Source organism: Lissotriton vulgaris, chromosome 3_1 (assembly GCF_964263255.1).
Source record: "Lissotriton vulgaris chromosome 3_1, aLisVul1.2, whole genome shotgun sequence".
Classification (NCBI taxonomy): Eukaryota; Metazoa; Chordata; class Amphibia; order Caudata; family Salamandridae; genus Lissotriton; species Lissotriton vulgaris.
In genome coordinates, this window is record NC_141689.1 from 1,140,042,498 (window position 1) to 1,140,067,751 (window position 25,254).

At 49.8% G+C, this 25,254-nt stretch overlaps 1 protein-coding gene across 1 annotated transcript in view; it reads right to left on the reverse strand.

Moving 5' to 3' along the window:
• FAM13A (family with sequence similarity 13 member A) overlaps positions 1-25,254 on the reverse strand; it is a 1,072,469-nt gene that overhangs the window by 165,742 nt on the left and 881,473 nt on the right. Inside the window, exon 17 of the mRNA XM_086961617.1 lies at positions 77-290. Within this exon, the coding sequence (XP_086817743.1) occupies positions 77-290 (214 nt within the window). The remainder of the gene's footprint in view (positions 1-76; positions 291-25,254) is intronic.

The following is a 25,254-nucleotide window of genomic DNA, read 5'->3' on the forward strand; positions in this document are numbered from 1 at the left end:
TGAAAATATTTACCATCACAGCACGGCTTACAGAGACAAAACTCACTACAAATCACTATTATCCATCCAAACGTACCTCATAAATGAATGTGAATTTGGAGGGGAGGGAGGCACTTCAGTATCGTCTAAAAACTGTTGACTATGTCCATAGGCATAGAAGCGTGGAGACAACATAGGATCATTATCTCCCTCTAGAAGTTGCTGAATCAGTCGCCCAGCCTGTGGCGAGAGTCGGGCCTCATCTGGTTCAGGGGTATCCCTCTGCCAGGATGGGAAAGCTGGAACGGGATCTGCAAAAATAACAGACAAAGTGCATTTAAACATACATAACGCTATTATCAACATCAAAGATGTAAATCAATTTGTTATCAAAAGCATATGGCAGCTTTTGGGAAAAATAACTGCAAAAGTAATGAACAGGTAAAAAATCTGGTAATTACAAGAAAACAAACAGCACCAATTGTAAACAACTATGATACAAATTAGATTGCATACCACTGATTAAACTGGTTAAAGTTAGTTGAGTGCTTAGAACAGGATGACGGATTCACTATTTACTCTTGTAAAAGAATTACTGAAAAATGAATTAAGTGACATTTGGAGTATTGAGGGGAGCTATAATAATTTGAAGCAGTTAGAAAACATTATTTTACATTTCGATTGTTTATATAGTATGTGTTTTGTGTCAAGCACAAATCACTTCAATGAGGAGCAATCTTTATAGCACGATTTATAGCTAGGAGGAACAGCAAACTAATCCGGAGTCGGCTCTGCTTATCTCAGCTTGGATTTTGTACCTACCTGGAAACCATTGCCAACCCCTAAGTGCGGGTTTCGTGTTCACACGTTTGAGAACTTCATTCATATTCTATGCACCTTTGCAGGTTTGCTCGAAATGCATAGAAAATAGCAATGTCTGGTGTTTCTGAACCTAGGAATAAAACCTGTAAAGAAGCTGCATTATTATGCTTGAAGGAAGATTCCATACAAGAGTCCTCTAGGTTTGTGAAATTCCTGGACTTAGTAAAACTATCACACTAAATGTTTTTATGTCGAAGATAAGCTCTCGTTTATTGTTTTCAAGTCTGAGATTAATTATATTATTACCTTCTGTAACTGGGGGCCAAGCTTGACTGTATGTGCTTGTGATTTTAATTACAATGGTTTTTATTAAGTATATCATAAATGTAAATTTGATTTGGACTACCTGTTAAGAGATAACTTGTTGGATGGCTACAGAGCAGGTAAAACCCGGTCTACAAGGAAAAGTTTCCCAGTACAATCTGGGCAAACTGAGCATTGACTCCTAAATGGTAATGAAGAGTACCTATACAAGAAAGCATAGTGGCGTAGTATGTGGCTCTCCATGTTCATGTGCAGATGGTCGCATACATTTATGTAAAGCAACAGATTTTGTCTTGGCTCTGGCAGAAAGTACACTGACGCATTTGAGGGCAAGGACAGGACGACCTTTAATCTACAAACAATACCAGGAAAAAGACAAAAAACTCCAGGGCCAGCCCCTCCTACATTGAGGTGGTCCGCTGTACTTGACTAACCACCGCAAACTTCGTCTGTGGTGAGTAAGATGGTGGTATACCTTGACTATGAAATGATGATGTACGCTGAAACTGACAAACCTATTAGTTCTGCAAAGATTGGTGAAAAATGTATTTGCCATTATGGAGGCCATACAATGAATGGTGCTCATAAGAGCAGGTGTGCTAGCAGAGCTTGGTTATGTGACATCAGTCTACGAAGGGTGGCATGCCCAATCTGTCAGGAGGAAGGCGTAACAAAGATCCAAAATGTACCCTCATAGTGCCTTGTAACCTGAGGAGATATCAGCACACCTTAGCCAAGTTGCCTACTGCATGCCAATTTACTCACTGTCGAGGGAAATAAATGTAAGCTCTTAATTTGACCAATACGCCTTCTGGGAAAGATTTGCTTATAGTTATAGGGCATGACTGTCCGATACCATAATCAGATAGAATAGGTATCATAGTAAGGACTGCGTGACTTCTGAAGTCCAAATCAAGGCAACACTCATTTATGTCTCAATGAGCCAATTAGAGGATTGGAAACTAGAATAAATGGATGAATCTGGAACACCCAATACTCCAGAAAAAATGTGTTACTTACCTGTAACTGCAGTTATCCAGTATTGGTATCTTTCATAGATTCACATGCCTTAATCACTCCCCATCGTCGGGGTGGGAGTCCCCGGTACATAAAAAGTGTAATGTCATATAGACATATACATAGTAATAGGCCAGAGGCCTCTCATTAGTAACATATCCATGTCCTTTTGTAAAAAAGGACCAAACTTTGGCGAAGAGCCAATCAGATATCCCCACCCTCTAGACCTTCCTGGAAGGAGCCCTAGTCCCTCAGATTTTCGTAAGCCAGTGCTAAGTAGTACCTACTGAGAGAACCAAGGTGAGCCCTTCCAGGGGAGGTGGGTGGGTTGCATGTGAATCTATGAAAGATACCAATACTGGATAACTGCAGTTACAGGTAAGTAACGCATTTCTTATCCAGTATTAGGGGTATCTTTCATAGATTCACATGCCTGAATCGGTGTAGCAAGCAATCACCAGCACATTTCGAATGGTACAACATGTAAAATCACTCAATATTAGAATACCAATTGTGAAATATAACAAGTACCAAAACACCATATAAAACAGAAATGTCGGGGCGTGGCCAAGATGGCGGGGTAGAAGGACGTGTCTGCCGGAGCTCCTGACCGCATCCGAGGCCCCAAGCCCTGATTTAAGCTAAATCTCCCCCCCCCGGAGCCACACTGTGCAGCTGAGCTATTAGGGGAAGAGGTAACCGACCGACCGCCGCCGCCTGAGCCCCGCAGAGCACGAACTCACCGAGTTCGAAGTGCCGAGTTGCTGACCGGTGCTGGCACAGCACCCCTGTTCCGACGGGACAGCGGTCCACGGGACAGCAGGAAGGCAAGGAGCTGGCCGGCTGGAGTGTGCGGGGCTCGTCGGCAGCGGCGGACTGAGAAACCAGTCATAGAGGTGTAGCGCGGCGCGGTGTCCGGGGAGCTTCCGCTCTCCTCCCTGAGCTCCAGAATGGCGACGAGCCGAGGCCGGGGATCTTCGCCCGGACCTGCAGATGGCCCGAAGACCGAACAGTGAGTGCGCTGACTGGAGCAGTCGATCCCCGCTGTCAGGTGGGAGCCCTCGGCAGCGAAGCGGGCGGGGTGCCTGAAGCAGCGGGCCCACTGGCTAGAGCCTGAAGATCTCCCCACCCCGAGGTGCTGACTTGACCGGGGTGGGAGCTACCCAAGTGCCCGGCTTGGAGGCCTACCCGGGCAGTGCGGGAGGCCAGGAGCGGCATGCAGCGGAGTTACGGCCCTAGCAAGCGCTGATTGAGGCCGAGAGGACACGAGCGCACCTAACGAGCCTGTGGCACCCCTGAACCCCCGGCACCAGCTTACTTGTGCGCAGTGTCGCCAGCGAGGCCCACAGCAAACCGGCCGCGCAACCAGCGTGACGATACCAGCGGAGGGGCAGCGGACGCACCCCTGAAGCAGCTCTCTCCCCCGCAGACGCCTCGGAGTACCTGGGGGGGAGACGACGAAGATCCGGGCGGCAGCCCTCACCGGCGGACACCGCGACTGGCATCTGGCCCAGGCAGGTACGAGGACAAGACTGGAGGGCTGTGGAGGAGTGGGCACAGAGCACTACGGGACACCGTGCTAGTGTTGTGGGTGCCTTGACCCCGGGTCCCGGCTGGAGATTAAACACAACATTGGAGCCCCTGCGCCACTGTCCACCCCAGTAGCACGGCACCGGGGACACCTTAGGGGCAACGAGCGCAACTTCCCCCGCTTCGGCCTGGGGTGTAGCGATTGACCCTGATCGGCCGCGGTCTTTGGGGTTGACGCAGACCAACGCCCGCCCTGGACTAGAGGCAGACTCCTGGGGGTGTGGGAGTTGGCGTGAGGAAAGGCAGAGACGGGCACGCGGACTGGTGGAAGGGCCTGCATCATGGCTGCTCAACGGGGGGGGGGGGGTAAACGCAACGATCGCACACTGCCGGAGATGCTCAACAGACAGCAGAACAAGGGGGACAAGAACTCCTCCTCGCCTGGAGCGGCTGGGAGTTCGCAGTCTGGTGCGGCAGCGGAACCTCCGGTCACCAGATCCTTTTTGGAGTCTCTATTTGGCATGCTGAGGGAAGACTTCCAGGCCCTGAAGCAGGAAGCAGCAGGAGAGGTGAGAGAAATCCGCAGGGAAGTGGACGGCTTAGGTGAGAGGGTGGCCACTGTCGAGAGCTCCACGCACAGACAAGATGAGGAGATCACTTTTCTACAGCAGGAAGTGCTGACTCTTGCCCTGATCTCTTGACTGGGTGAGAGCTTTCTGCTTAATTCAGAGACTTTGTCCCTCACCACCCCTTGTTGTAAATATTTTTGTCCACCCTAAGCGTGGAAGGGTATTCTCAGATGTGAGACCCTTGCTCATTGCACCATCAGGATTCAAGCAAACCGGGCCGAAGACGGCTGTAATGCCAGAAACCGGTCCCCGGGAGCTTGTTTCCTTCCCAGTGTAAGAATTGGCTTTTGTAGTTTGGTTTGCCCTGTTCCCATCATGCACTGGGACAGGAACAGACTAATTTGCATACAGCCAGGTTCTGAAACTGGGATGGTGCAGTGAGCTAAAAAACGGTGTTGGATCTAGCCCTGATCTCTTGACTGGGTGAGAGCTTTCTGCTTAATTCAGAGACTCTGTCCCTCACCACCCCTTGTTGTAAATATTTTTGTCCACCCTAAGCGTGGAAGGGTATTCTCAGATGTGAGACCCTTGCTCATTGCACCATCAGGATTCAAGCAAACCGGGCCGAAGACGGCTGTAATGCCAGAAACCGGTCCCCGGGAGCTTGTTTCCTTCCCAGTGTAAGAATTGGCTTTTGTAGTTTGGTTTGCCCTGTTCCCATCATGCACTGGGACAGGAACAGACTAATTTGCATACAGCCAGGTTCTGAAACTGGGATGGTGCAGTGAGCTAAAAAACGGTGTTGGATCTAGCCCTGATCTCTTGACTGGGTGAGAGCTTTCTGCTTAATTCAGAGACTCTGTCCCTCACCACCCCTTTTTGTAAATATTTTTGTCCACCCTAAGCGTGGAAGGGTATTCTCAGATGTGAGACCCTTGCTCATTGCACCATCAGGATTCAAGCAAACCGGGCCGAAGACGGCTGTAATGCCAGAAACCGGTCCCCGGGAGCTTGTTTCCTTCCCAGTGTAAGAATTGGCTTTTGTAGTTTGGTTTGCCCTGTTCCCATCATGCACTGGGACAGGAACAGACTAATTTGCATACAGCCAGGTTCTGAAACTGGGATGGTGCAGTGAGCTAAAAAACGGTGTTGGATCTAGCCCTGATCTCTTGACTGGGTGAGAGCTTTCTGCTTAATTCAGAGACTCTGTCCCGCACCACCCCTTGTTGTAAATATTTTTGTCCACCCTAAGCGTGGAAGGGTATTCTCAGATGTGAGACCCTTGCTCATTGCACCATCAGGATTCAAGCAAACCGGGCCGAAGACGGCTGTAATGCCAGAAACCGGTCCCCGGGAGCTTGTTTCCTTCCCAGTGTAAGAATTGGCTTTTGTAGTTTGGTTTGCCCTGTTCCCATCATGCACTGGGACAGGAACAGACTAATTTGCATACAGCCAGGTTCTGAAACTGGGATGGTGCAGTGAGCTAAAAAACGGTGTTGGATCTAGCCCTGATCTCTTGACTTGGTGAGAGCTTTCTGCTTAATTCAGAGACTCTGTCCCTCACCACCCCTTGTTGTAAATATTTTTGTCCACCCTAAGCGTGGAAGGGTATTCTCAGATGTGAGACCCTTGCTCATTGCACCATCAGGATTCAAGCAAACCGGGCCGAAGACGGCTGTAATGCCAGAAACCGGTCCCCGGGAGCTTGTTTCCTTCCCAGTGTAAGAATTGGCTTTTGTAGTTTGGTTTGCCCTGTTCCCATCATGCACTGGGACAGGAACAGACTAATTTGCATACAGCCAGGTTCTGAAACTGGGATGGTGCAGTGAGCTAAAAAACGGTGTTGGATCTAGCCCTGATCTCTTGACTGGGTGAGAGCTTTCTGCTTAATTCAGAGACTCTGTCCCTCACCACCCCTTGTTGTAAATATTTTTGTCCACCCTAAGCGTGGAAGGGTATTCTCAGATGTGAGACCCTTGCTCATTGCACCATCAGGATTCAAGCAAACCGGGCCGAAGACGGCTGTAATGCCAGAAACCGGTCCCCGGGAGCTTGTTTCCTTCCCAGTGTAAGAATTGGCTTTTGTAGTTTGGTTTGCCCTGTTCCCATCATGCACTGGGACAGGAACAGACTAATTTGCATACAGCCAGGTTCTGAAACTGGGATGGTGCAGTGAGCTAAAAAACGGTGTTGGATCTAGCCCTGATCTCTTGACTGGGTGAGAGCTTTCTGCTTAATTCAGAGACTCTGTCCCTCACCACCCCTTGTTGTAAAGACTCTTCGGGAACAGCACTTAGACCTCCAATCGCATAACGAGGATTTGGAGAATAGGTCACGAAGGAACAACATTAGGGTCCGGGGTGTGCCATCATCGGAGGAGAACCCGGATATAGTCAGGTACCTGCAGGAACTCTTTCGCACAGTCCTGGGAGAGGGGGACGATTTCCTCATTAGAATCGACAGGGCACACAGGGTGGGACCCCCCAGAAGGGCTAATGGCCCCCCTCCAGACATTCTAGCGTTCCTCCCAGACTTCCTGCTGAAGGAAAGGATCATGGTGGAGGCACGAAAAGCACGTTCGCTAACCTTCCGCGACCACCCTGTGGCGCTATATCAAGACCTGTCTACACTCACGCTTCAGAAGCGTAAAGCATTTAAGATTGTGACGGACTTCCTCAGGCAGCACGACACGCCCTACTCCTGGGGTCACCCCTTCCGTATTATTTTTAAGTGGCAGGGAGAGACACACCAATTGCGATTCCTACAGGACACTTGCGAAATCCTGGGCATCACTGCGGAGGAGGAGGAATCCCACACACCGAGAAGGCGACGCACAGCTGACGGAGGTTGGCAACGAGTTGCACGAAGAAGGACAACGGGGGTGTCGCGGAGGCCGGGGTCTCCGACTATCAGAGCGGAACGAGAAGACGCTGTTCGGACAGCATCTGAGGAGCTTGGAGGTTCGGGGGAGGTTGCATTGACCGCTTAAACGTGCTCCGGGGGGAGTTCATCATGGCAATATTTCAACTGCTGGCTTGGAGTGGGGGGGAGGGGACGATGGTTTGAACACGTGTGGCTGGACGTCCACTAAGGTAACATTCCACGGACTGGTCCGCTTGGGCCTGTCTGGGACTATTTCAGGAAGTTTTGGGAAGTTTGGGGCGGAGGGGAGGGGTTGGGATGCTGGGGTGTCAGTTGAAGAGGGGGGGGGGGGAGGTTGGGGAAGTTGTGGTGTGAGTTGAGGGGAAGGGGGGGGGGGGGGAGTGTTGGGGGTTGGGGAGGGGAGGAGTTGAGGGGGGGAAGTTGGGGGTTGCCCTGTCCAGTGCTTCCAAGGTGTCTGCGAGTATTAGTCTAGACACACACGTTCACTTGGAAGTCATCGTTATGCCACGCACTCTAGATCACACACATAGGCAAGGTAGTCCCGACCGTCCATGGCAGAGTTGAAGATAGTCACCCTGAATGTTAAGGGACTGAATAATCCCACGAAGAGGAGGGCTGTCCTGTCATTATTGGAAAACTCCCAGGCAGACGTCTGTCTGCTCCAGGAAACCCACCTATTGGCCGGTGATTGTCACAGGTTGCGGTCCCGCCATTTCCCAACACAGTTCTTTTCCTCCAACACGACCAAAACAGCTGGGGTGGCTATCCTTTTGTCCAAATCCTTCAGGGGGAAGGTGCTGCACAAATATGTAGAACAAAAAGGGAGACTCCTGGCTTACAGACTTAAATTGGGAACCGTGGTGTTTACAGTAGGCACAGTTTATGGCCCAAACGAACAGCAAGATAGATTCCTACGCAAAGCACTGGAGGATATCACAGCATCACCGGACAGACACATAATATTAGGAGGGGACATAAATTTGGTCTTTGATTCCTCAAAAGACAGATCAGCGCAGCGACACCCGCAAACTGGGGAACTCTCGCAAGCGGTGAAGATGCAGTTGGTTGATTTAGACCTGCACGACCTCTGGCGCGGGCTCCACCCAACCGATAGGGACTTTTCCTATTACTCACACGCACACAAGACATACGCCAGGCTGGATCATCTGCTGGTCTCTGGACCTGTCCGTGACTTGGCTACCGCTTCAGAAATGGGAGTCATCTCTCTTTCGGACCATGCACCGGTCTCGGGGACCTTCCTTCTCCCGCCGAGCCCCGCTCGGCGGGGAGTTTGGCGGCTTCGAGACACGCTTCTACATAAAAAAGCGGTAGTGCAGAGTATCATAGACTCGGTGTAGGATTTTCAGCTGCACAACTCTAACTCTGATACATCACTGTCGACTCAATGGGGGGCTCTTAAGGCGGTAATACGGGGAGAGTTCATTGCGATTTCAACCGCGGACAATCGAGATAGGAAAATAAAGCGGGACGAGCTCACACAGAAGGTCAGGGAGCTAGAACACGTACACCGTCGCACTGGGGCTCCGAGAGTTTGGAAGCAGTTGAAGGCAGCTAGGAAACTCTTGTCCTCACTAGATTTAGATAGGGCTGAATATGCTGCGCTGCGCCTAAAGCACGCCTATTACACGGGAGGGGATCGATGTGGCCGCCTACTGGCGACCAAACTGAGAGTGGCACATCAGAGTCGTCAGGTGAAAGAATTAACAGGGAGCGCGGGACAGGGGATTTTAGGCGATGCAGAAATTGCCGAGGCCTTCCGCCGATTTTATGCCGACCTGTATGCAGCGGAGGCCGCGCGGATGGAGGACCCGGATGATTACCTTGATTCGGTGCCCCTATCATCCCTAACCCCGGAGCAGGCAGCTTACCTAGAGAGAGAGATCAGAACCGAAGAGGTGATAGCAGCGATTTCTAGGCTTTAATTAGGGAAGGCCCCTGGCCCGGACGGTTATACCACCCTCTTCTACAGAACGTTCAGCGCGACGTTAGCCCCTATCTTGACCAGGCTGTTTAACTCTTTCTCTGACCCCGGGGCTATCCCTCCGGACCTCCTGCAGGCGACAGTGTCAGTTATTCCCAAACCAGGGAAAGATAGGAAGCAATGCGGCTCGTATAGACCGATCTCCTTACTAAATGTAGATCTGAAAATCTACACGGGGATCCTGGCGACGAGATTAGCACAGTACCTCCCCGGCTTGATTGAACCGGACCAGTCTGGCTTCGTGCCTGGCAGGCAAACTGTGGACAACACTAAACGGATAGTACACATCTTAGAAAAGGCCTCACGTATTCCGGGGGAGAGGATGCTGCTTTCGGTTGACGCTGAGAAGGCGTTTGACCGGGTGCACTGGCCCTACCTCGAACGGGTGATGGCAAGGTTGGGAATGGGGGAGAAATTCCGGAACATGGTGTTTAACTGCTATAAATTCCCTTCTGCGACTGTGCGAGTGAACGGCTGTGGTTCCCGGCGGTTCGATATCGAACGCGGAACGAGACAGGGATGCCCCCTCTCCCCCCTCCTCTTCGCGCTCTACATGGAGCCCTTTGCTCAACGAGTGCGGCGGAATACAGACGTGACTGGGGTACGAATGGGTGGTTTCACCCATGCAATAAGCCTTTACGCGGACGATGTAATTTTCACATTGGAGAACCCGAGGCGGGCCCTGCCCGCATGTATGGCTGAACTTAAGGCTTTTGAGAGTGTAGCTGGCTTTCGGATGAATGTGGAGAAGTCCACAGCCCTGGAAGTATCCCTGACTCCGGCAACGAGAAGCGACCTACAGAGGCTCTTCCCCCTACGTTGGTCGCGGGATCAGGTGCAATACCTGGGGATTGCGCTAGCCCCAACGTTGCAGGCCATGGTTTCCATTAACTATGAGGCGATGAGTAGGAAGGTGAAGGAAGAACTTGGGAGATGGAACAAGGGGACGATTTCCTGGCTTGGCAGGGTGGCAGCGATCAAAATGACAGTTTTACCCCAAATTCTGTACTTATTCCGAGCGCTACCTCTACAGCCCCCCAAAGGCTGGATTCAGCAGATGCAAACTGAAGTGTCACGCTTTGTGTGGCAGGGCCGTAAGCCCCGAATGCGCCGCGCCCTTACGACTCTGGCGCCGGAATCCGGGGGACTGGGAGTCCCCGACCTCCGCAAATACTTCCAAGCGTCCCAATTGCGATACTTGGTGGAATGGAGTAGGTGGGAGTCCGATAAACACTGCTCTTCCAGGATCAAGCAGTAGCCGGGCGCCCTTTACAGGAAATACCATTCCTTCGCAGGTCACATCGCCCCCCAAATCTCTATGCTTCTTACATAACGGGGGTGCCGCTGAGAGTGTGGGACGCTACCTATCGCGCATTCGATCTCACCACATTCCCCTCGCCGTTCACACCGATTGTGGACAATCCTGACTTCACACCGGGGACAGAGCCAGGGGCCTTCTCACACTGGAGGGAAAGGGGCTGCAGAGCACTTTTCCACATGTATACTGCAGAGGGGGTTATCCCCTTCCAGAACTTTAGAGACATTTATCAGATGGCCGAGACGGACCGCTTGAGATACTGGCAGGTCCGACACTGGGCCTTACAGCCGCGCGTTAGAGAGTCTGCGGACAGGAAGTTGCTACCGTATGAAAGGTGGCTAATAACCCGCACCTCGGACGCCAAACTCATAACTGACCTATATAGGATGCTCCAGCTCCCATCTTCCCACTTCCACATTCCTGGTCGGGAACGCTGGAACAGAGAACTGGGGAGGACACTTAGCCTTAAGGAGTGGGAACATATTTCATACAGGGCAAGACACTCAGCCTATCACGTAGGCCTCACGGAAACCTTTACCAAGGTTTCCACCTATTGGTATCACACCCCGGAACGATTACACGAGATGAACAGGCTCATTAGTGACAAATGCTGGCGAGAGTGTGGGCAGATTGGTACACTAACACACATCCTCTGGGACTGCCCCGTATTACAAGCCTACTGGTCAGCGGTGATAGATGAGATTGACGCATGCTTTGAGATTGAACTACCCCGATTTCCAGCGTATGCCCTGCTGGGTCTCCCAAATGGCTTGATGTACCCGCTGAAATCTAGGAGGGGACGGCAGATTGCTATTATGCTGGGTTCAGCGGTTCAGAACATACTGATACACTGGCGCACGCCTACCATTCCTTCCCACACAGGTTGGCTGCACAGGTTGTGGCATGTTCTGGGGATGGAAAAGCTGTCACTCACACTAGCGGGGGATGTGACTTGTTTTGAGGAGCTATGGCAACCCTTTCACTCGCTACTGGCCACAGAATTTAAGGAAATTACATGTCCAAGATACCTGAGACTGATGAGGCTCACGCCTCCGTTGTGAAGCACTGTTCCTTTGAGAGGGAGGGGGGGGGGGGCGAGAAAGGGTTCGGGAAGGATGACAGGGGTGACATTTTACTTCCATACTACGCAGCACTGGACAGGGAGGGTGGTGGGGGGGGAGGTTTGTTGGAGGGTATTGTTTACTTAAGGAGGGGTACAGGACTTTGGGGCGATGCTCCTTCGTTTCTTTTGCACATTTCCATGCAAGACGCAGGATATCGAGGCAGCCTCTCGGGGCTGGGACACTAGAACTTTAATCCTGGGACGCCTCCTGCCGCGAACATTGCATATTTGTATGTTTGTTTTAATATGCTGCTGTACCTTTCTAATAAAATACTTTAAACATAAAACAGAAATGTGCGAGTAGACAGTAGGAAGGTGGGATGAAAGAGAAGGCTTCCCTCTAGTGAAATAGATGACGGAGCACAGCCTGTCCTACTGCTGCATCTTTCATGAGTTCAGTATCCAGGCAGTAGTGCCTGGTGAAAGTATGTGGTGTCTTCCATGTCGCCGCTCTGCATATGTCGATAATGGGCACTCCTGCAAAGAGCCCCATTGAAGTGGAGACAGCTCTTGTGGAATGAGCCTGAACTTTAGAATGCAGAGGATGACCTGCCTGTTGATGGCAGAACGTAATGGCTGCAGAGATCCAACGAGAAATGCTCTGCTTAGTTAATGGAAGACCTTTTCTGGGCCTCCTGAAGGCAACAAAAGTCTGGTTGGATTTCCGAAACTGTTCTGTTTTGTGGATGTAGAACTTCAAACAACGTTTGAGGCCTAAAGAGTGGAGAGACCTCTCTGCTGCGGAAAGTGGATTTGGGAAGAAAGTCCGCAAGACTATAGGTTCATTCAGGTGAAAATTAGACGGAACCTTCGGGATGAATTTAGGGTTGGTCCGTAGAATAACTCTGTCCTGTTTGAACTGCAGGAAAGGATCCTGAATAGAGAAGGCTTGCAGCTCGCTTACACGCCTTGCTGATGGGAGCGCTAGTAAGAGAGCGGTTTTCCAAGACAGGTATTTGATGTCTGCTCTGTGTATTGGCTCACAGGGGTGTTTCATCAGTTGAGCAAGCACAATGTTTAGCTGCCAGGTGTGTGGTAAAGCTCTCACCGGAGGGAACGTCCTGAAGAGGCCTTTCAGAACTTGCTTAACCAGTCTATTGGACCAGAGGGAAGTACCAGATGACGAACGCCTGAACCGAGATATGGCCGCCAGGTGGACTTTAATAGAAGCATGGGCTAGCCCCGAGTGCGCCAAATGGAGCAGGTAAGGTAGAATTTGTGCAGGTGTTGATGAAAAAGGGTGTATCTTGTTTGCTTTAAACCATACACAGAACCTTTTCCATTTTAGGGAATACGTCTTGTTGGTAGTGTCGGCCCGAGCCCGGGCTAAGACTGCCCTGCATTCTTGAGGAATGTCTAGGTTCTGAAACTCTCTGAACTCAGGAGCCAAGCCGATAATCTGAGAGATGCTGGATCCGGATGCTGGACTTGCCCCTGGTTTATTGTGAGGAGACTCGGGCAAGACTTGAATAGAATCGGCGGTTCCAGCGACAGGAGATGAAGCTCTGTGAACCAGTGCTGGCGCGGCCACGCTGGGCCTATCAAGATCAGGGTGCAATGTTCTGCCTTCAATTTCCGGAGGACCCTGGGAATTAGGGGAAATGGAGGAAATGCGTATGCAAAGACGTTGCACCATGCAATCGAAAATGCATTCCCTAGAGATCCCTTCTGGGGATGCCAGCTTGCGTAATGTTGGCATTTTGCGTTGTGCTGTGTCGCAAACAGATCCAGGTGAGGCCTGCCCCATCGGGCGAATACAGAGCTGAGAAGTAGTTGATCCAGCTCCCACTCGAGCGTTGTCTGCTCAGAGAGTCCGCCCTGGGACGTACTCTGCCCGAAGGGAAATGTGTTGAAGTAGCCATTTCCAAATCCATTGAGATTCTTGAGACAACGTCAGAGAGCGAGTTCCCCCTTGTTTTTTCAGATAGTGCATTGTGCTGGTGTTGTCTGTTCTCACAAGCACTGGGGAATCTTTGATCCTGGGCAGGAATGCTCTTAATGCCAGGTAGACTGCCCTTAACTTAAGGAGGTTTATGTGCAGTTGCTTCTCTGCAAGGGACCACTGCCCGTTGATTTGGAGTTCCTGAAGGAACGCACCCCATCCTTCCAAAGACGCATCTGTAGCTATCACATGTGGCGAAACTGGAAGTATGAACAACAGACCCTGCCTCAGATTCTGCTGGTGAAGCCACCAGTTCAGAGCATGGACAATGGTAGGAGTTATCCGGATTATGTCGTCGAAAGATCCCGTACATTGAATCCACTGAGCGGATAGCGCCTCCTGAAGTGGGCGCATACGAAGGCGGCAGTGTGGAACCAACAGGATGTTCGAGGACATCATCCCTAACAAGGATTTGTACAGGCGCACCGTGATGGACTTTTTGGATTGAATCCGGGCGGCCAAGGTCCTTAGTTTCAATTCACGTTCCTATGATGGGAAAGCCTTTCTCTGAGTAGTATCTAGGACAGCTCCTAGGAAAGTGAGACACTGGGACGGCTGAAAGATGGATTTCTCTTCGTTGAGAGTAAGTCCCAGATCGTTGAAGAGCTGAAGACAGGCATTGGAAGACTTGGTCACGCCTGCGAAAGTAGGTGCCTTGACGAGCCAGTCGTCTTAGTACGGGAAGACCTGGTGGTGATGTTGGCAGAGGTACGCTGCTACTGGAAAGAGACATTTGGTGAAAATGCGTGGTGCCGACTTCAGGCCAAAGTGATTCAGAAAAGGGGGTGTTGATGAACAGAGCTGGGATGGTGCAGTGAGCTAAATAACGGTGATGGATCAAGCCCTGATCTTTGGACTGGGTAAGAGTGGTCTGCTTAATTCAGACACTCTGTTCATCACCACCCCCTTTTCTGAATCGTTTTTGGCCACTATAGGTGTGGCAGGGTATACTCAGACATGAGTCCCTTGCTCACTGCACCATCAGGATTCAAGCAAGCCGGGCCGACGACGGTTGAAATGCCAGAAACCGGTCCCCGGAAGCTTGTCTCCTTTCTGGTGAAGAATTGGCTTGGTAGTTTGGTCTGCCCTGTTCCCATGATGCACTGGGCCAGGAACAGACTAATTTGCATATAGCCAGGTTCTGAGCTGGGATGGTGCAGTGAGCTAAATAACGGTGATGGATCAAGCCCTGAGCTTTGGACTGGGTAAGAGTGGTCTGCTTAATTCAGACACTCTGTTCATCACCACCCCCTTTTCTGACTTCAGGCCAAAGGACAATACCATAAACTGGTAGTGCTTGCCCGCCACCGCGAACCTGAGGAATTGCTGGTGATTCCTGTGGATTGGTATATGAAAGTGCGCGTCTTGAAGGTCTAAAGACACCATGAAGTCGTTTGCATTGAGGAGTTGCAGCACCTCCTGGATGGACACCATATGGAATGACTGTTTTTTGAGGTATTGGTTGAGGTCTCAAGTCCAATATAGGCCTCCATTTTTTCCCCTTTTTTCAAATTAAGAAGATCTGGACTAGAATCCCTTGCCCTTCTGATTCCGGGGGACTCTTTCTATCGCTCCTTTTTTAGCATGAGGGAGAGTTCCAATTGCAGCAGATGCAGATTTTTGTACAGCATTGGTATTGGCGGCTTCTGAGGAGGAGTTTCCACGAACTCCAGAGAGTGTCCGAATTGAACAAGTTGGAGGACCCACCGATCTGTTGTAATTTGTTGCCAATTGTGAAGGAAGGATGAAATTCTCCCGACAACTCTGTAAGGTGGAGAGGAAATGGAGACCTGTGGCAGAGAGAATTCATTGCCTTCTGGCTGTGTCCTTCTTCCCTCCTCGTCCGCGAAAGGAAGACTTGTTGTAGGACGACTGTTTTTGCTGCTGTCTGGGTTGGTACTGCTGATTTGAGCTGTACGTGGATTTGTACCCCTGATAGTCACCTCTCGAGGATTGACCTCTTCCTCTGGACCCCCGAAAGGAAGTATTTTAGTATTGGAGGGTACCTCGAGCCTTTGCGGTATCAGTATCTTTTTTGATACCCTGAAGCATCTCATCGATGTGTTGCCCAAAAAGAAGTTGACCGTCATACGGCATGTCCAATACCTTGGTCTGAACTTCAGGCCGGAAAGATGTTGCTTTAAGCCAACCTTGGCACCTCAGGACGGCAGCACCTGCCAGCTGACGGAACCCTGTGGATGCGATATCCATCGCCACATCAATCATCTCCGAAGCGGAACGCTCGCCTTCAAGGAGAATCTTTTTCGCCTCTTCTTTCTGCTCTTCTGGAAGCTAATCCAAATATGGAGCGACATCAGCCTACATTTGACGGTTGTAGCATCCTAACAGTGCCAAAGAGTTTGCTGCACGCACTGTTAGTGCTGATATGGACAAAAAACGCTTCCCTATGTTGTCTAGTTTTTGGCCTTTCTTATCTGGCAGCGCAGTCAACGCAGCCAATGGATTTTTTGACATGCGGTGCGCTGCCTGGGTGATGACGGAGTCCGGCTTTGGATGACCCATAAGGCAAGCTGGAGCCATGTCCGGAGCTGGGCAGTACTGGAGGCAAAGATGAAGGGTTTTGCATTATTTTCTCCCCTTGTTCCCAGAGGTAATCAATGATGGGAATGGACCGTACAGCCTTTTTGAATGGTTCCTTAAAATCATAAAGGAAGCAATCCTGTTGTGCCGACGTTACCTGGATTTTGAATCGTAACGCCGCCTTTTCTAGGATATTGTGGAATCCCCCAATGTCTTCCGGGGGTGAATACGCTTGTGCCTGTACAGGGGATGCTGGACATGGAATCACGTAGTCATCCCATTCGTCCTGTGTGTCTCGGAGCTCCCCTTCCTCCTGTTGTTGCTCCTCTTCTTCGTCTTCCTCATCAGAGGATGGCGGAGGACGCGAAGGAACCGGATCTGGTTGAAGGACTAGAGGAGGAGGCCGAGGCCTAGGTGGGGGTGACAACTGATGGAGGCGGAAGTGTGAAATAATATATATGGAAAGGTTAGTTAGCTGTAAGAATCAGACTAAAACTTGTGAAATGTATCCGAGGTGGATCCTGTGTTCCTCTGAAATACAGATCTCTTAAAACGTGAAAACGAGTGACTGGGTGCATGCTTGAAACCCACCACATAAGACTTTGAAAGATAAACAAAATGTAATAGTCGGAACCCAACAGTAGATGACAGACTAAAGCAAAGCACATGACTCTACAACACTGCTGCATATGAAAACAAGTTACTTACCTGTAACTTTGGTTCCCTAGTATTGGTAACTTTCATAGATTCCCATGCTTTGTATCATTCCCCGTCGTCGGACTGGGAGTCTCGGTAATAAAAAAATATCATAGTAGTAGGTACAAAAGAGAAAGGAAAGGCCTAGGCCTCATTCCCTTTTGTAACATATCAGCCTCTTTTTGTAAAAGAGACCAAACTCTAGGCGTCAGCCAATCAGAAGAGCCTCACCCTTAGAACCTTCCTGAAGGAACCTCAGAGCCTCAGATTTTCGTAGCCGTAGTGTGCTAGACACCATACTTGCTGAAGGCTGAGCTTTCCCCGGGGAGGTGGGTGGGCGCATGGGAATCTATGAAAGTTACCAATACTGGGGAACCAAAGTTACAGGTAAGTAACTTGTTTTCTTGCCCCAGTATTGGAACTTTCATAGATTCCCATGCTTTGTATCAGAATAGCAAGCAGTAAACACCATAAACACATTTTGTAAAGCAGTACATCATAACATTAGCAAGAAAAGTACAAAATGTGTCACCCATGGAAGGTGGGATAGGAAGGAAAGCTCACCCATCACTTGAAGAGGTTTCTCAGGACAGCCTGGCCCACAGCCGCGTCATCCTGCTGCAATGACTCTAAGCAATAATGCTTAGTGAACGTGTGCACGCTGCTCCAGGTAGCAGCCCTGCAGATGTCCTTGACATGTACCCCCGCAAAGAGGGCCGTAGGGGAAGCCACTGATCTCGTCGAGTGAGCATGGATCTTGCCCACTAGAGGTTTCCCTGCTAACTTGTGGCAATGTAGAATGGCACTTGAAATCCATCTCGAGATCCCCTGTTTGGACAGAGGGAGGCCCTTGTTTGGACCGCCGAAAGCAATGAATAATTGCGAAGATTTTCTAAAGTCTTTGGTGCGGTCTATGTAGAACTTTTGACAGCGTTGCAAATCCAGAGTGTGCAATGTTTTTTCTGCTGGAGTGACTGGGTTCGGAAAAAATGTCTTTAGGATGACAGGCTCATTTAGGTGAAAGTCAGTGGGGACCTTGGGAATGAACCTTGGGTTCGTCCTTAAGATGGTAGTGTTCTTTTTGAATTGCAAAAACGGTTCCTGGATAGTTAGGGCTTGTAACTCCCCCACTCGCCTCGCTGATGTGTGGGCCAAGAGTAGAGCTAACTTCCATGACAAGAATTTTAGGTCTGAGCGGTGAATCGGCTCAAAAGGTCCCTTCATTAGGTGAGCCAGGACTAAGTTTAAATGCCATGTCGGAGGAGGAGATCGTACTGGCGGATAGACTCTAAACAGGCCTTTGAGGAATTGCTTGACAATTCTTGCAGACCACAACGAAGGACCAGAATCAGATCTTCTGAATCTCGAAATCGCCGCTAAATGAACCTTGATAGTAGAATGGGAGATTAGACTTAGCTAGCGAGAGTAGGTAAGGCAGGAGCTGATGAGGTTTTGACGTGAAAGGATCAATCTTTTCTTTTTTGCACCAAATACAAAATCTTTTCCACTTCAATCTGTATGTTTTGTTTGTGGATGGAGCCCTTGCCTGAGAGAGGATGTCTTTGACCTCATTGGAAAGAGGGACATTCATGTATTCTCGCTGGTCAGGAGCCATGCAGTCAGGTGTAACGACCTTGGGTCTGGATGCCAAACTTGTCCTCCGGACATTGTCAGGAGATCCGGAACATCCTCTAGCTTTATCGGAGGTACTAGCGATAGCAGGTGTAGCTCGGTGTACCAGAATTGTCTTGGCCATGCCGGGGCTATCAGGATGAGCTTGCATGGTTCCGTCCTCATTTTCCTGATGAGTCGAGGAAGCAGGGGAATCGGTGGAAATGCATAGAGAAACCTCCCCGTCCAGGCTATCGATAGGGCATTGCCCAATGAGCCTTGGTGATGGAACCTGCTGGCGTAGGCTCGACACTTTCTGTTGGTGGGCATTGCAAAAAGGTCCACCTCTGGTGTGCCCCATTTTTGAAAGAGTAGATCTAGAACTTGTTGTTTCAGCTCCCACTCGTGACTGACTGAGGCGAGCCTGCTCAGCCTGTCTGCGCCCTCGTTGAGCACTCCTGGTAAGTGCTCCGCCTTTAGAGAAATTCCGTGAAGAATTGTCCATTCCAGAATCTGTTGAGCCTCTCGCGACAAGGGGAGTGACCTCGTCCCTCCTTCCTTGTTCACATAATGCATAGCCGTGGTGTTGTCCGTCCTGACTAGCACCTGTGAACCCTGGAGACGCGGAAGAAAGGCTTGAAGGGCTAGCCTGATCGCTCTCAGCTCCAACAGGTTGATGTGTAGCTTTTGGTCACTTGGAGACCAATGGCCGCTGACCTGCAGGTCCTGCATCACTGCTCCCCATCCCTCCAATGACGCATCTGTCGTCAGTATGTGAGGCGATGGAACGCTTGCGAAGGATAGACCTTGGCATAAGTTTTGTTGATTCGACCACCAAAGCACTGCCTCCTTCATTTCCCGAGTGACCATTACTTTGTCGTCGAACGATCCGTGCACTTGTTGCCACTGGAGGTCCAGTTGCTCCTGCAGGGGGCGCATCCGGAGCCTGCAATGCGGGATCAGGGGAATACAGGATGACATCACCCCCAACAGCGACTTGTAGCTGCGTACAGAAAGACACTTTTTTCTTTGAAGGTTTCCTGCCAATCTTTGCAGTTTCTGTATCCTTTCCTGAGTAGGAAACGCCTTTGAGAGCCGCCAATCCAACATCGCTCCCAGGAACCGCGCTGTCCGTGACGGCAGCAGCGTGGATTTTTCCCTGTTCAAGGTGAGACCCAGATTTTGGAACAGAGTGGTGCAAGCCTGCACCGCGTCCTGCGCGAACGCTCTGGTCGGGCCTTCAGTAACCAATCGTCCAGGTAAGGGAAGACCTGGAAGTGGTTTCTTCTCAGAAATGCTGCTACAGGTGCCAGCACCTTCGTAAAAATCCTTGGAGCAGAGCGAAGGCCGAACGGCAAGACTCTGAACTGGAAATGGCTATTGGCTACTGTGAAGCGTAGGAAACTTCTGTGCGCTGGGTGAATTGGGACATGGAAGTACGCGTCCTCCAGATCGAGTGTGGCCATATAATCCCCCGGGTTGACCATCTTTAAAACATCCTGTAGGGATACCATCCTGAAGGATAAGGAGATGAGATAGGCATTTAACTCCCTGAGGTCCAGGATGGGAGGCCATTTGTCCTGCGTTTTTCTCACTAGGAAGAACCTGGAGTAGAAACCCTGGCCCGTTGATTGGAGGGGACCGGTTCTATCGCTCCTTTGCGGAGCATCTGTTGGATCTCTAGCCGTAGGAGATGCAGATGTTTTGATGGGATGGCTGATGGGGGTCTGGGTGGAGGGACTTCCGTAAACTCCAAGGTATGTCCTCGTTTGATGATGTTGAGCACCCAACGGTCGGATGTAATTTGGGACCAGTTCAGAAGGAATTTTGACACCCTGCCTCCAACTGATGATCTCTTGGAGGAGGGAGCAGTAGGCAGAGCCAGGAGGCCGCTATTGGCGTTTGGACGAGTCTCGTCCACGGGCAGCTTGCTTGCCTTTATTGTAAGGCCGTGAATAACCAGAGGACTGGCCCTGTCTCTGTTGGTAGGACTGGCGGCTTGGCTGGTATCCAGAGCTGTTCGAAGAATAGCGCTGTTGTTGGTATGCGCCCCTGTAAGTGCCACCTCTGCCTCTCGCGCCCCTAAAAGGAGTTTTGCGGTACTGGAGCGTTCCCAGCGACCTAGCCGTCTCCGTGTCTTTTTTGATGTCCTGAAGCGTGTCGTCGATCAATTTGCCGAAGAGTGCCTCGCCGTCAAAAGGTAGATCAAGAACCTTATTTTTGATTTCTGGCCTAAACCAAGTCGCTTTCAGCCACCCCTGGCGTCTTAACACTGCCGCTCCTGCCAAAGCCCTAAAGGATGTTGTGGCAATGTCCATGGCACAGTCTATGATCTCCATGGAGACCGCTTCACCTTCTTGCAAGGTCTTCTTGGCTTCCAGCCCTGATTCTGGTGGAAGTTGATCCAAATAGGGAGCTATATCGCACCACAACTGGCGATCATATCGTCCATATATTGCCAAAGCATTGGCGGCGCGAACTAGAAGGCTAGCAATGGATGACAATCTCTTGCCTGTGCTATCCAACCGCCGTCCATCTTTGTCAGGAGGGGCCGTCAAGGGAGCAGAAGGGTTCCGTGACTTCCTTTGTGCTGCCTGTGAAATTACAGAGTCCGGCTTGGGATGACCTGTCAGGGCAGCCGGTCCATCGTCCGGCGCTTTATACTTTTTGTCAAGGCGCGGCAGCACAGGGACCACCGTCGCTGGGTTTTTCATGGTCTTCAAACCCTCCTCCCATAGATGTTCCACAATCGGAATGGACCTCGTAGTCTTGCGATGTGTGTCTTTAAAATCGTACAAGAAACAGTCTGTGGTTTGTGCAGGCAATACCAACTTAAATCGGCCGGCTGCACGTTCCATCAGTTGGTGAAAACTGCCGATGTCAGCTGGAGGAGAATCACCTGGGTCCTGGTGTGGTGAAGCTGGATCCGGGTGTAGTCATTGTATTCATCCCCTTCCTGATCCGAGTCTTGATTATTACCGGATGACCCATCCGTATAATTATCATGATCCCCATCCGGATCATCTGTTGGCTCAGATATAGCCTGGGGCACTGGCTGCTGTGGTTGAGGAGGAGTCTGTACCGGGTGTACAGGTGGGACAACTGAAGAGTGGTCCTTCACTGGTGTTGACGGAGCAGACCTTCTCGGCGCTGGGCGCTCAGCTTTGGATTTATAGTCTTGCAACATTTTGTGCAGGTCATGTAGGAAGGACGTCGGGACTGAAACCATGCCTTGTGATTCATATTCCCTTGGGAGGTCTGTTTGTGAGTAGTCACTTCCACCTTGTTCATATGCCTCCTCCGAGTCCGTCTCTTGACTTTTAATGAGAAGCTGAGATGGGCTATTCGCATAATCAAAGCTATCCTGACCGTCTCCCTCAGAATCCTCCTGGTCCAGCAACATCGTGGGAGGTAATGAGGACACCCTCCTTGGGGATGTCATTTCAGGCGTGATCCTTGTGAGGGAAATCGTCACCCTTCTCTCTGCAGCCAGTATTGTTGGTTTTTCCGTTGACGCCGGTGAAATCCTCGTCGACGAGATAGGAAAAGAAGATGTCGTCGTCGACGCCACCGACGACGAGCCCGCCGTCGATGTAGAAATTGTTGTCGTCGACGACATGACCGTCGTCGACACCGTCGTCGTCGACGTCGTCGTCGGTACTGCCGTCGTCGACGGTATTGCCGTCGTCGACACCGCCGTCGACGACGATGGCTTCTTGGTCGACGATGTCTTCGTCTACGTCGACGATGTCGTCGGTATAGTTCCCGTCGACGCCGTAGTTGTCGAGCTCTTCTTCGACGACGACGGAGCTTTCGTCGTCGACGTTCCCGTCGATGAGCCCGTCGACGGGACCAATTGGATCTTGGGCTTCATTTTCGTCGTCGACGGAGCCACCGTCGACGAAGTCTTCGTCGTAGAGGACTTGGAACTCCTCTCTGAAGAGTGTGATGAGGGTTTCTTGAAGGCTGGGTCTGTCTTCTCACCCTTAGGAGGCGAAATCAGTTCTGCCTTGCCCGACCCACTGTGGTGGGGGGAACCTCCTGAACCCCGGCCATCAGACTCCCTGGGGGTCTTCTTTGAAGCCTTAGAGGGGCGCCCAGTAGAGGAAGATGGGGAACCTCTACCCCTTTTCACTGACCTTCTAGAAGAAGCACAGGACACCGATTCCTCCTCATCACTGGAAACTCCATGTTTCCTTTCTTTCTGCCTCTGCAACCATGTAAGAAGCCTTCCAGCCCGATCTCTCAAGGTCTTGGTGGAGAGAGTGCGGCAAATCTTACAGACCTCTGCCTTGTGATCTGGATACAGGCAGTAGATGCAATCCTTGTGTCTGTCTTCCACAAACAGCCTTTTCTTCCCACAGGTGGAACAGGGTTTGAAAAGGGCTTTTTTCTTCTCAACCTCAGACATTTTGATGAAGAAAGTTTCCTGAAGAAATCTGAAGGAAATTCTGAAGAAATATCTGTAGAAATGAGCTTTAAAGAGTAGAAATAGAGCAGAGCTCAATGGAGACTCCCTAGCACAACGTGCAGTAGAAAATCTAAGGCTCTGAGGTTCCTTCAGGAAGGTTCTAAGGGTGAGGCTCTTCTGACTGGCTGACGCCTAGAGTTTGGTCTCTTTTACAAAAAGAGGCTGATATGTTACAAAAGGGAATGAGGCCTAGGCCTTTCCTTTCTCTTTTGTACCTACTACTATGATATTTTTTATTACCGAGACTCCCAGTCCGACGACGGGGAATGATACAAAGCATGGGAATCTATGAAAGTTCCAATACTGGGGCAAATACATTTCCTACAACTTGATATTGAAGTCCAATTCAGAGTAACCTGTCTTTTCATACAAAAGAGTGTGCTTTGACACCCCCCCAGACGAGCATTTCTCACTTCATGCTATTGGCTGTTTGGGGCATTATTTCAACTCCGACAGATTGATTGTATAGCAAAGCATGGGGCTACTTCACATTTTAAAAGTACATAGAGTATTTACATAATACATTCTTTCTTTAAGGCCACATAGCATAAGAAAACAATTTCTTTTTATTACAGTCAGCGTTTTCTTAGGATTTAGTTGGGACTCATAATGCAAGCCAGACTCTGTGACATACCAGTGTTGGTTCTCAAAAGAGTGCTTTTCAGATGACACAGAGTTGTGCAAGGACATGGATGAAAACTGTTTATTTTCTTTCAGTATTTTCAATATCGAGCTTTCTTTTAAGGGAAAGGCATTCCTTAAACCATGGTCTTGTGCAGTGCTATGTTTAGATGCAAATATTCAAGAGAAGTGCTATTGCTTTTTTGTAGTTATGTTTCTTCAGATCATAGGGCATAATTTTACTAAATTATTAAGCTTTGGGCGTTAGAAGAGCACTGGAGCACCTACGCCTTGAGAGTTATCATCAATTGTGTTACAAGCATCGTCACCTTTACAACTGCTGTGCTGTTAAGTCCACTTTACCCCTAGTAAAATTGGTTTCAGTGGTATACAGTAATAATGGGAAGCGTCATGGTGAAGACGAAGATCATCATATGTTCATGCTCAAAAATGGAAAATCCTGCAGTGGCGTATTTACTTTCTCGCCATCAGCTATCTCCATTCTCCCCTTCTTGTTCAATGTAGAGGCGTTCAGGTCTGGCAAAATGCACACCCCATTCACAAATATCAAAGTGACCTTCAGAGTGAAAGATGACCTTGCTAGGTTTCAGACAGTCTTCGGCACCAACCACAACTTGAGTGCTAAACAAGGTTGCATGGATATTGGCATTAATGGCCCACAAAACCACAAAAATTACTCCAACTGACCGAAAGATGGTCAATCAAAATACCCTTAAATGGGAAGACATGAAGAATGAATTGTAAGCGAAATCGTGTAACTTCACCAATAGGTGAGCAAGGAAACAATTCTTTTTGTTTAGTTATCCTCACACACCCTAGTGGTGTCAAGCTTCATCATCGGGTCACCCCGACGCCTATAAGTGGGGGTGTGCTCGACCACAGTGTTTTGGAGCTCTTTGAAGTTTGCAGAAGACCAGGGGAGCAATAAAGATAAAAAACCTCTGACAGATCCCTGGTTTCCCTTTATTATTGGGTCTGTCATGGTTGTTAAAATTATTTATAAATCGGGTCGATGTAGGAGTATTATGGTCCTAAGACCGTAGTGCCAACATGTTTCAGTCCATATGTGGCCATAAAGGTCCTGGAGTTTCTTCAGGGCTCGGGTTGGCCTCCCTGGGGTACAGAAAAGGGGGTTCCCTGTCCTGTCAGTGAAAAAAGGGCAGAGTAGCTGCTCCTTATGTGTGTGATAAATAATTTGTCTATCACATGTATGTCTCCATCCAAATTTTGTGGAGTCTGTTTCTTAAGGGACCGTGTGGCCATGTAGGGGTAGCTCTGTAGTCAAACCTTCATCAAGAGTCCTGCCCCGCCTTCTAACCTGTTCGGTCTCGGTCCCCGGCTTTTGTGAACCCAGGAACTGTTATGCCAACATACCAAAGCCAAATTACCCTTCAAAAGGTGGGACTTCGACAGCCAGAGCTGCTGTCGCCTTTCAAAGGAAGTATCCTCAAGAACTTCTCAACTGTAAGCCTGAGAGGTGTCGCTGAGCTTGCTCGAGATTTACGCCGTGAAACAGATAGGGTTTAGAATGGCTCTACAGTGTGCCACTGTGCGGATTTTGACTTGGTCAAGAACTCGATCAGTGATGAACTTATATAGCATATTTCATTAATGAAGTCAATTAGCTGGCCAACAGAATCGGGATTCGGAAAATAGAATTTTAATCGTATTTACCTCATACAATGGTTGCAGCAGATCTGAAGATTGTAATTGCCGTGGCCAATAGAATTGTTTATACACTGTCAGAAGATTTGCAATCAATATATCACATAACAGAGAACAAC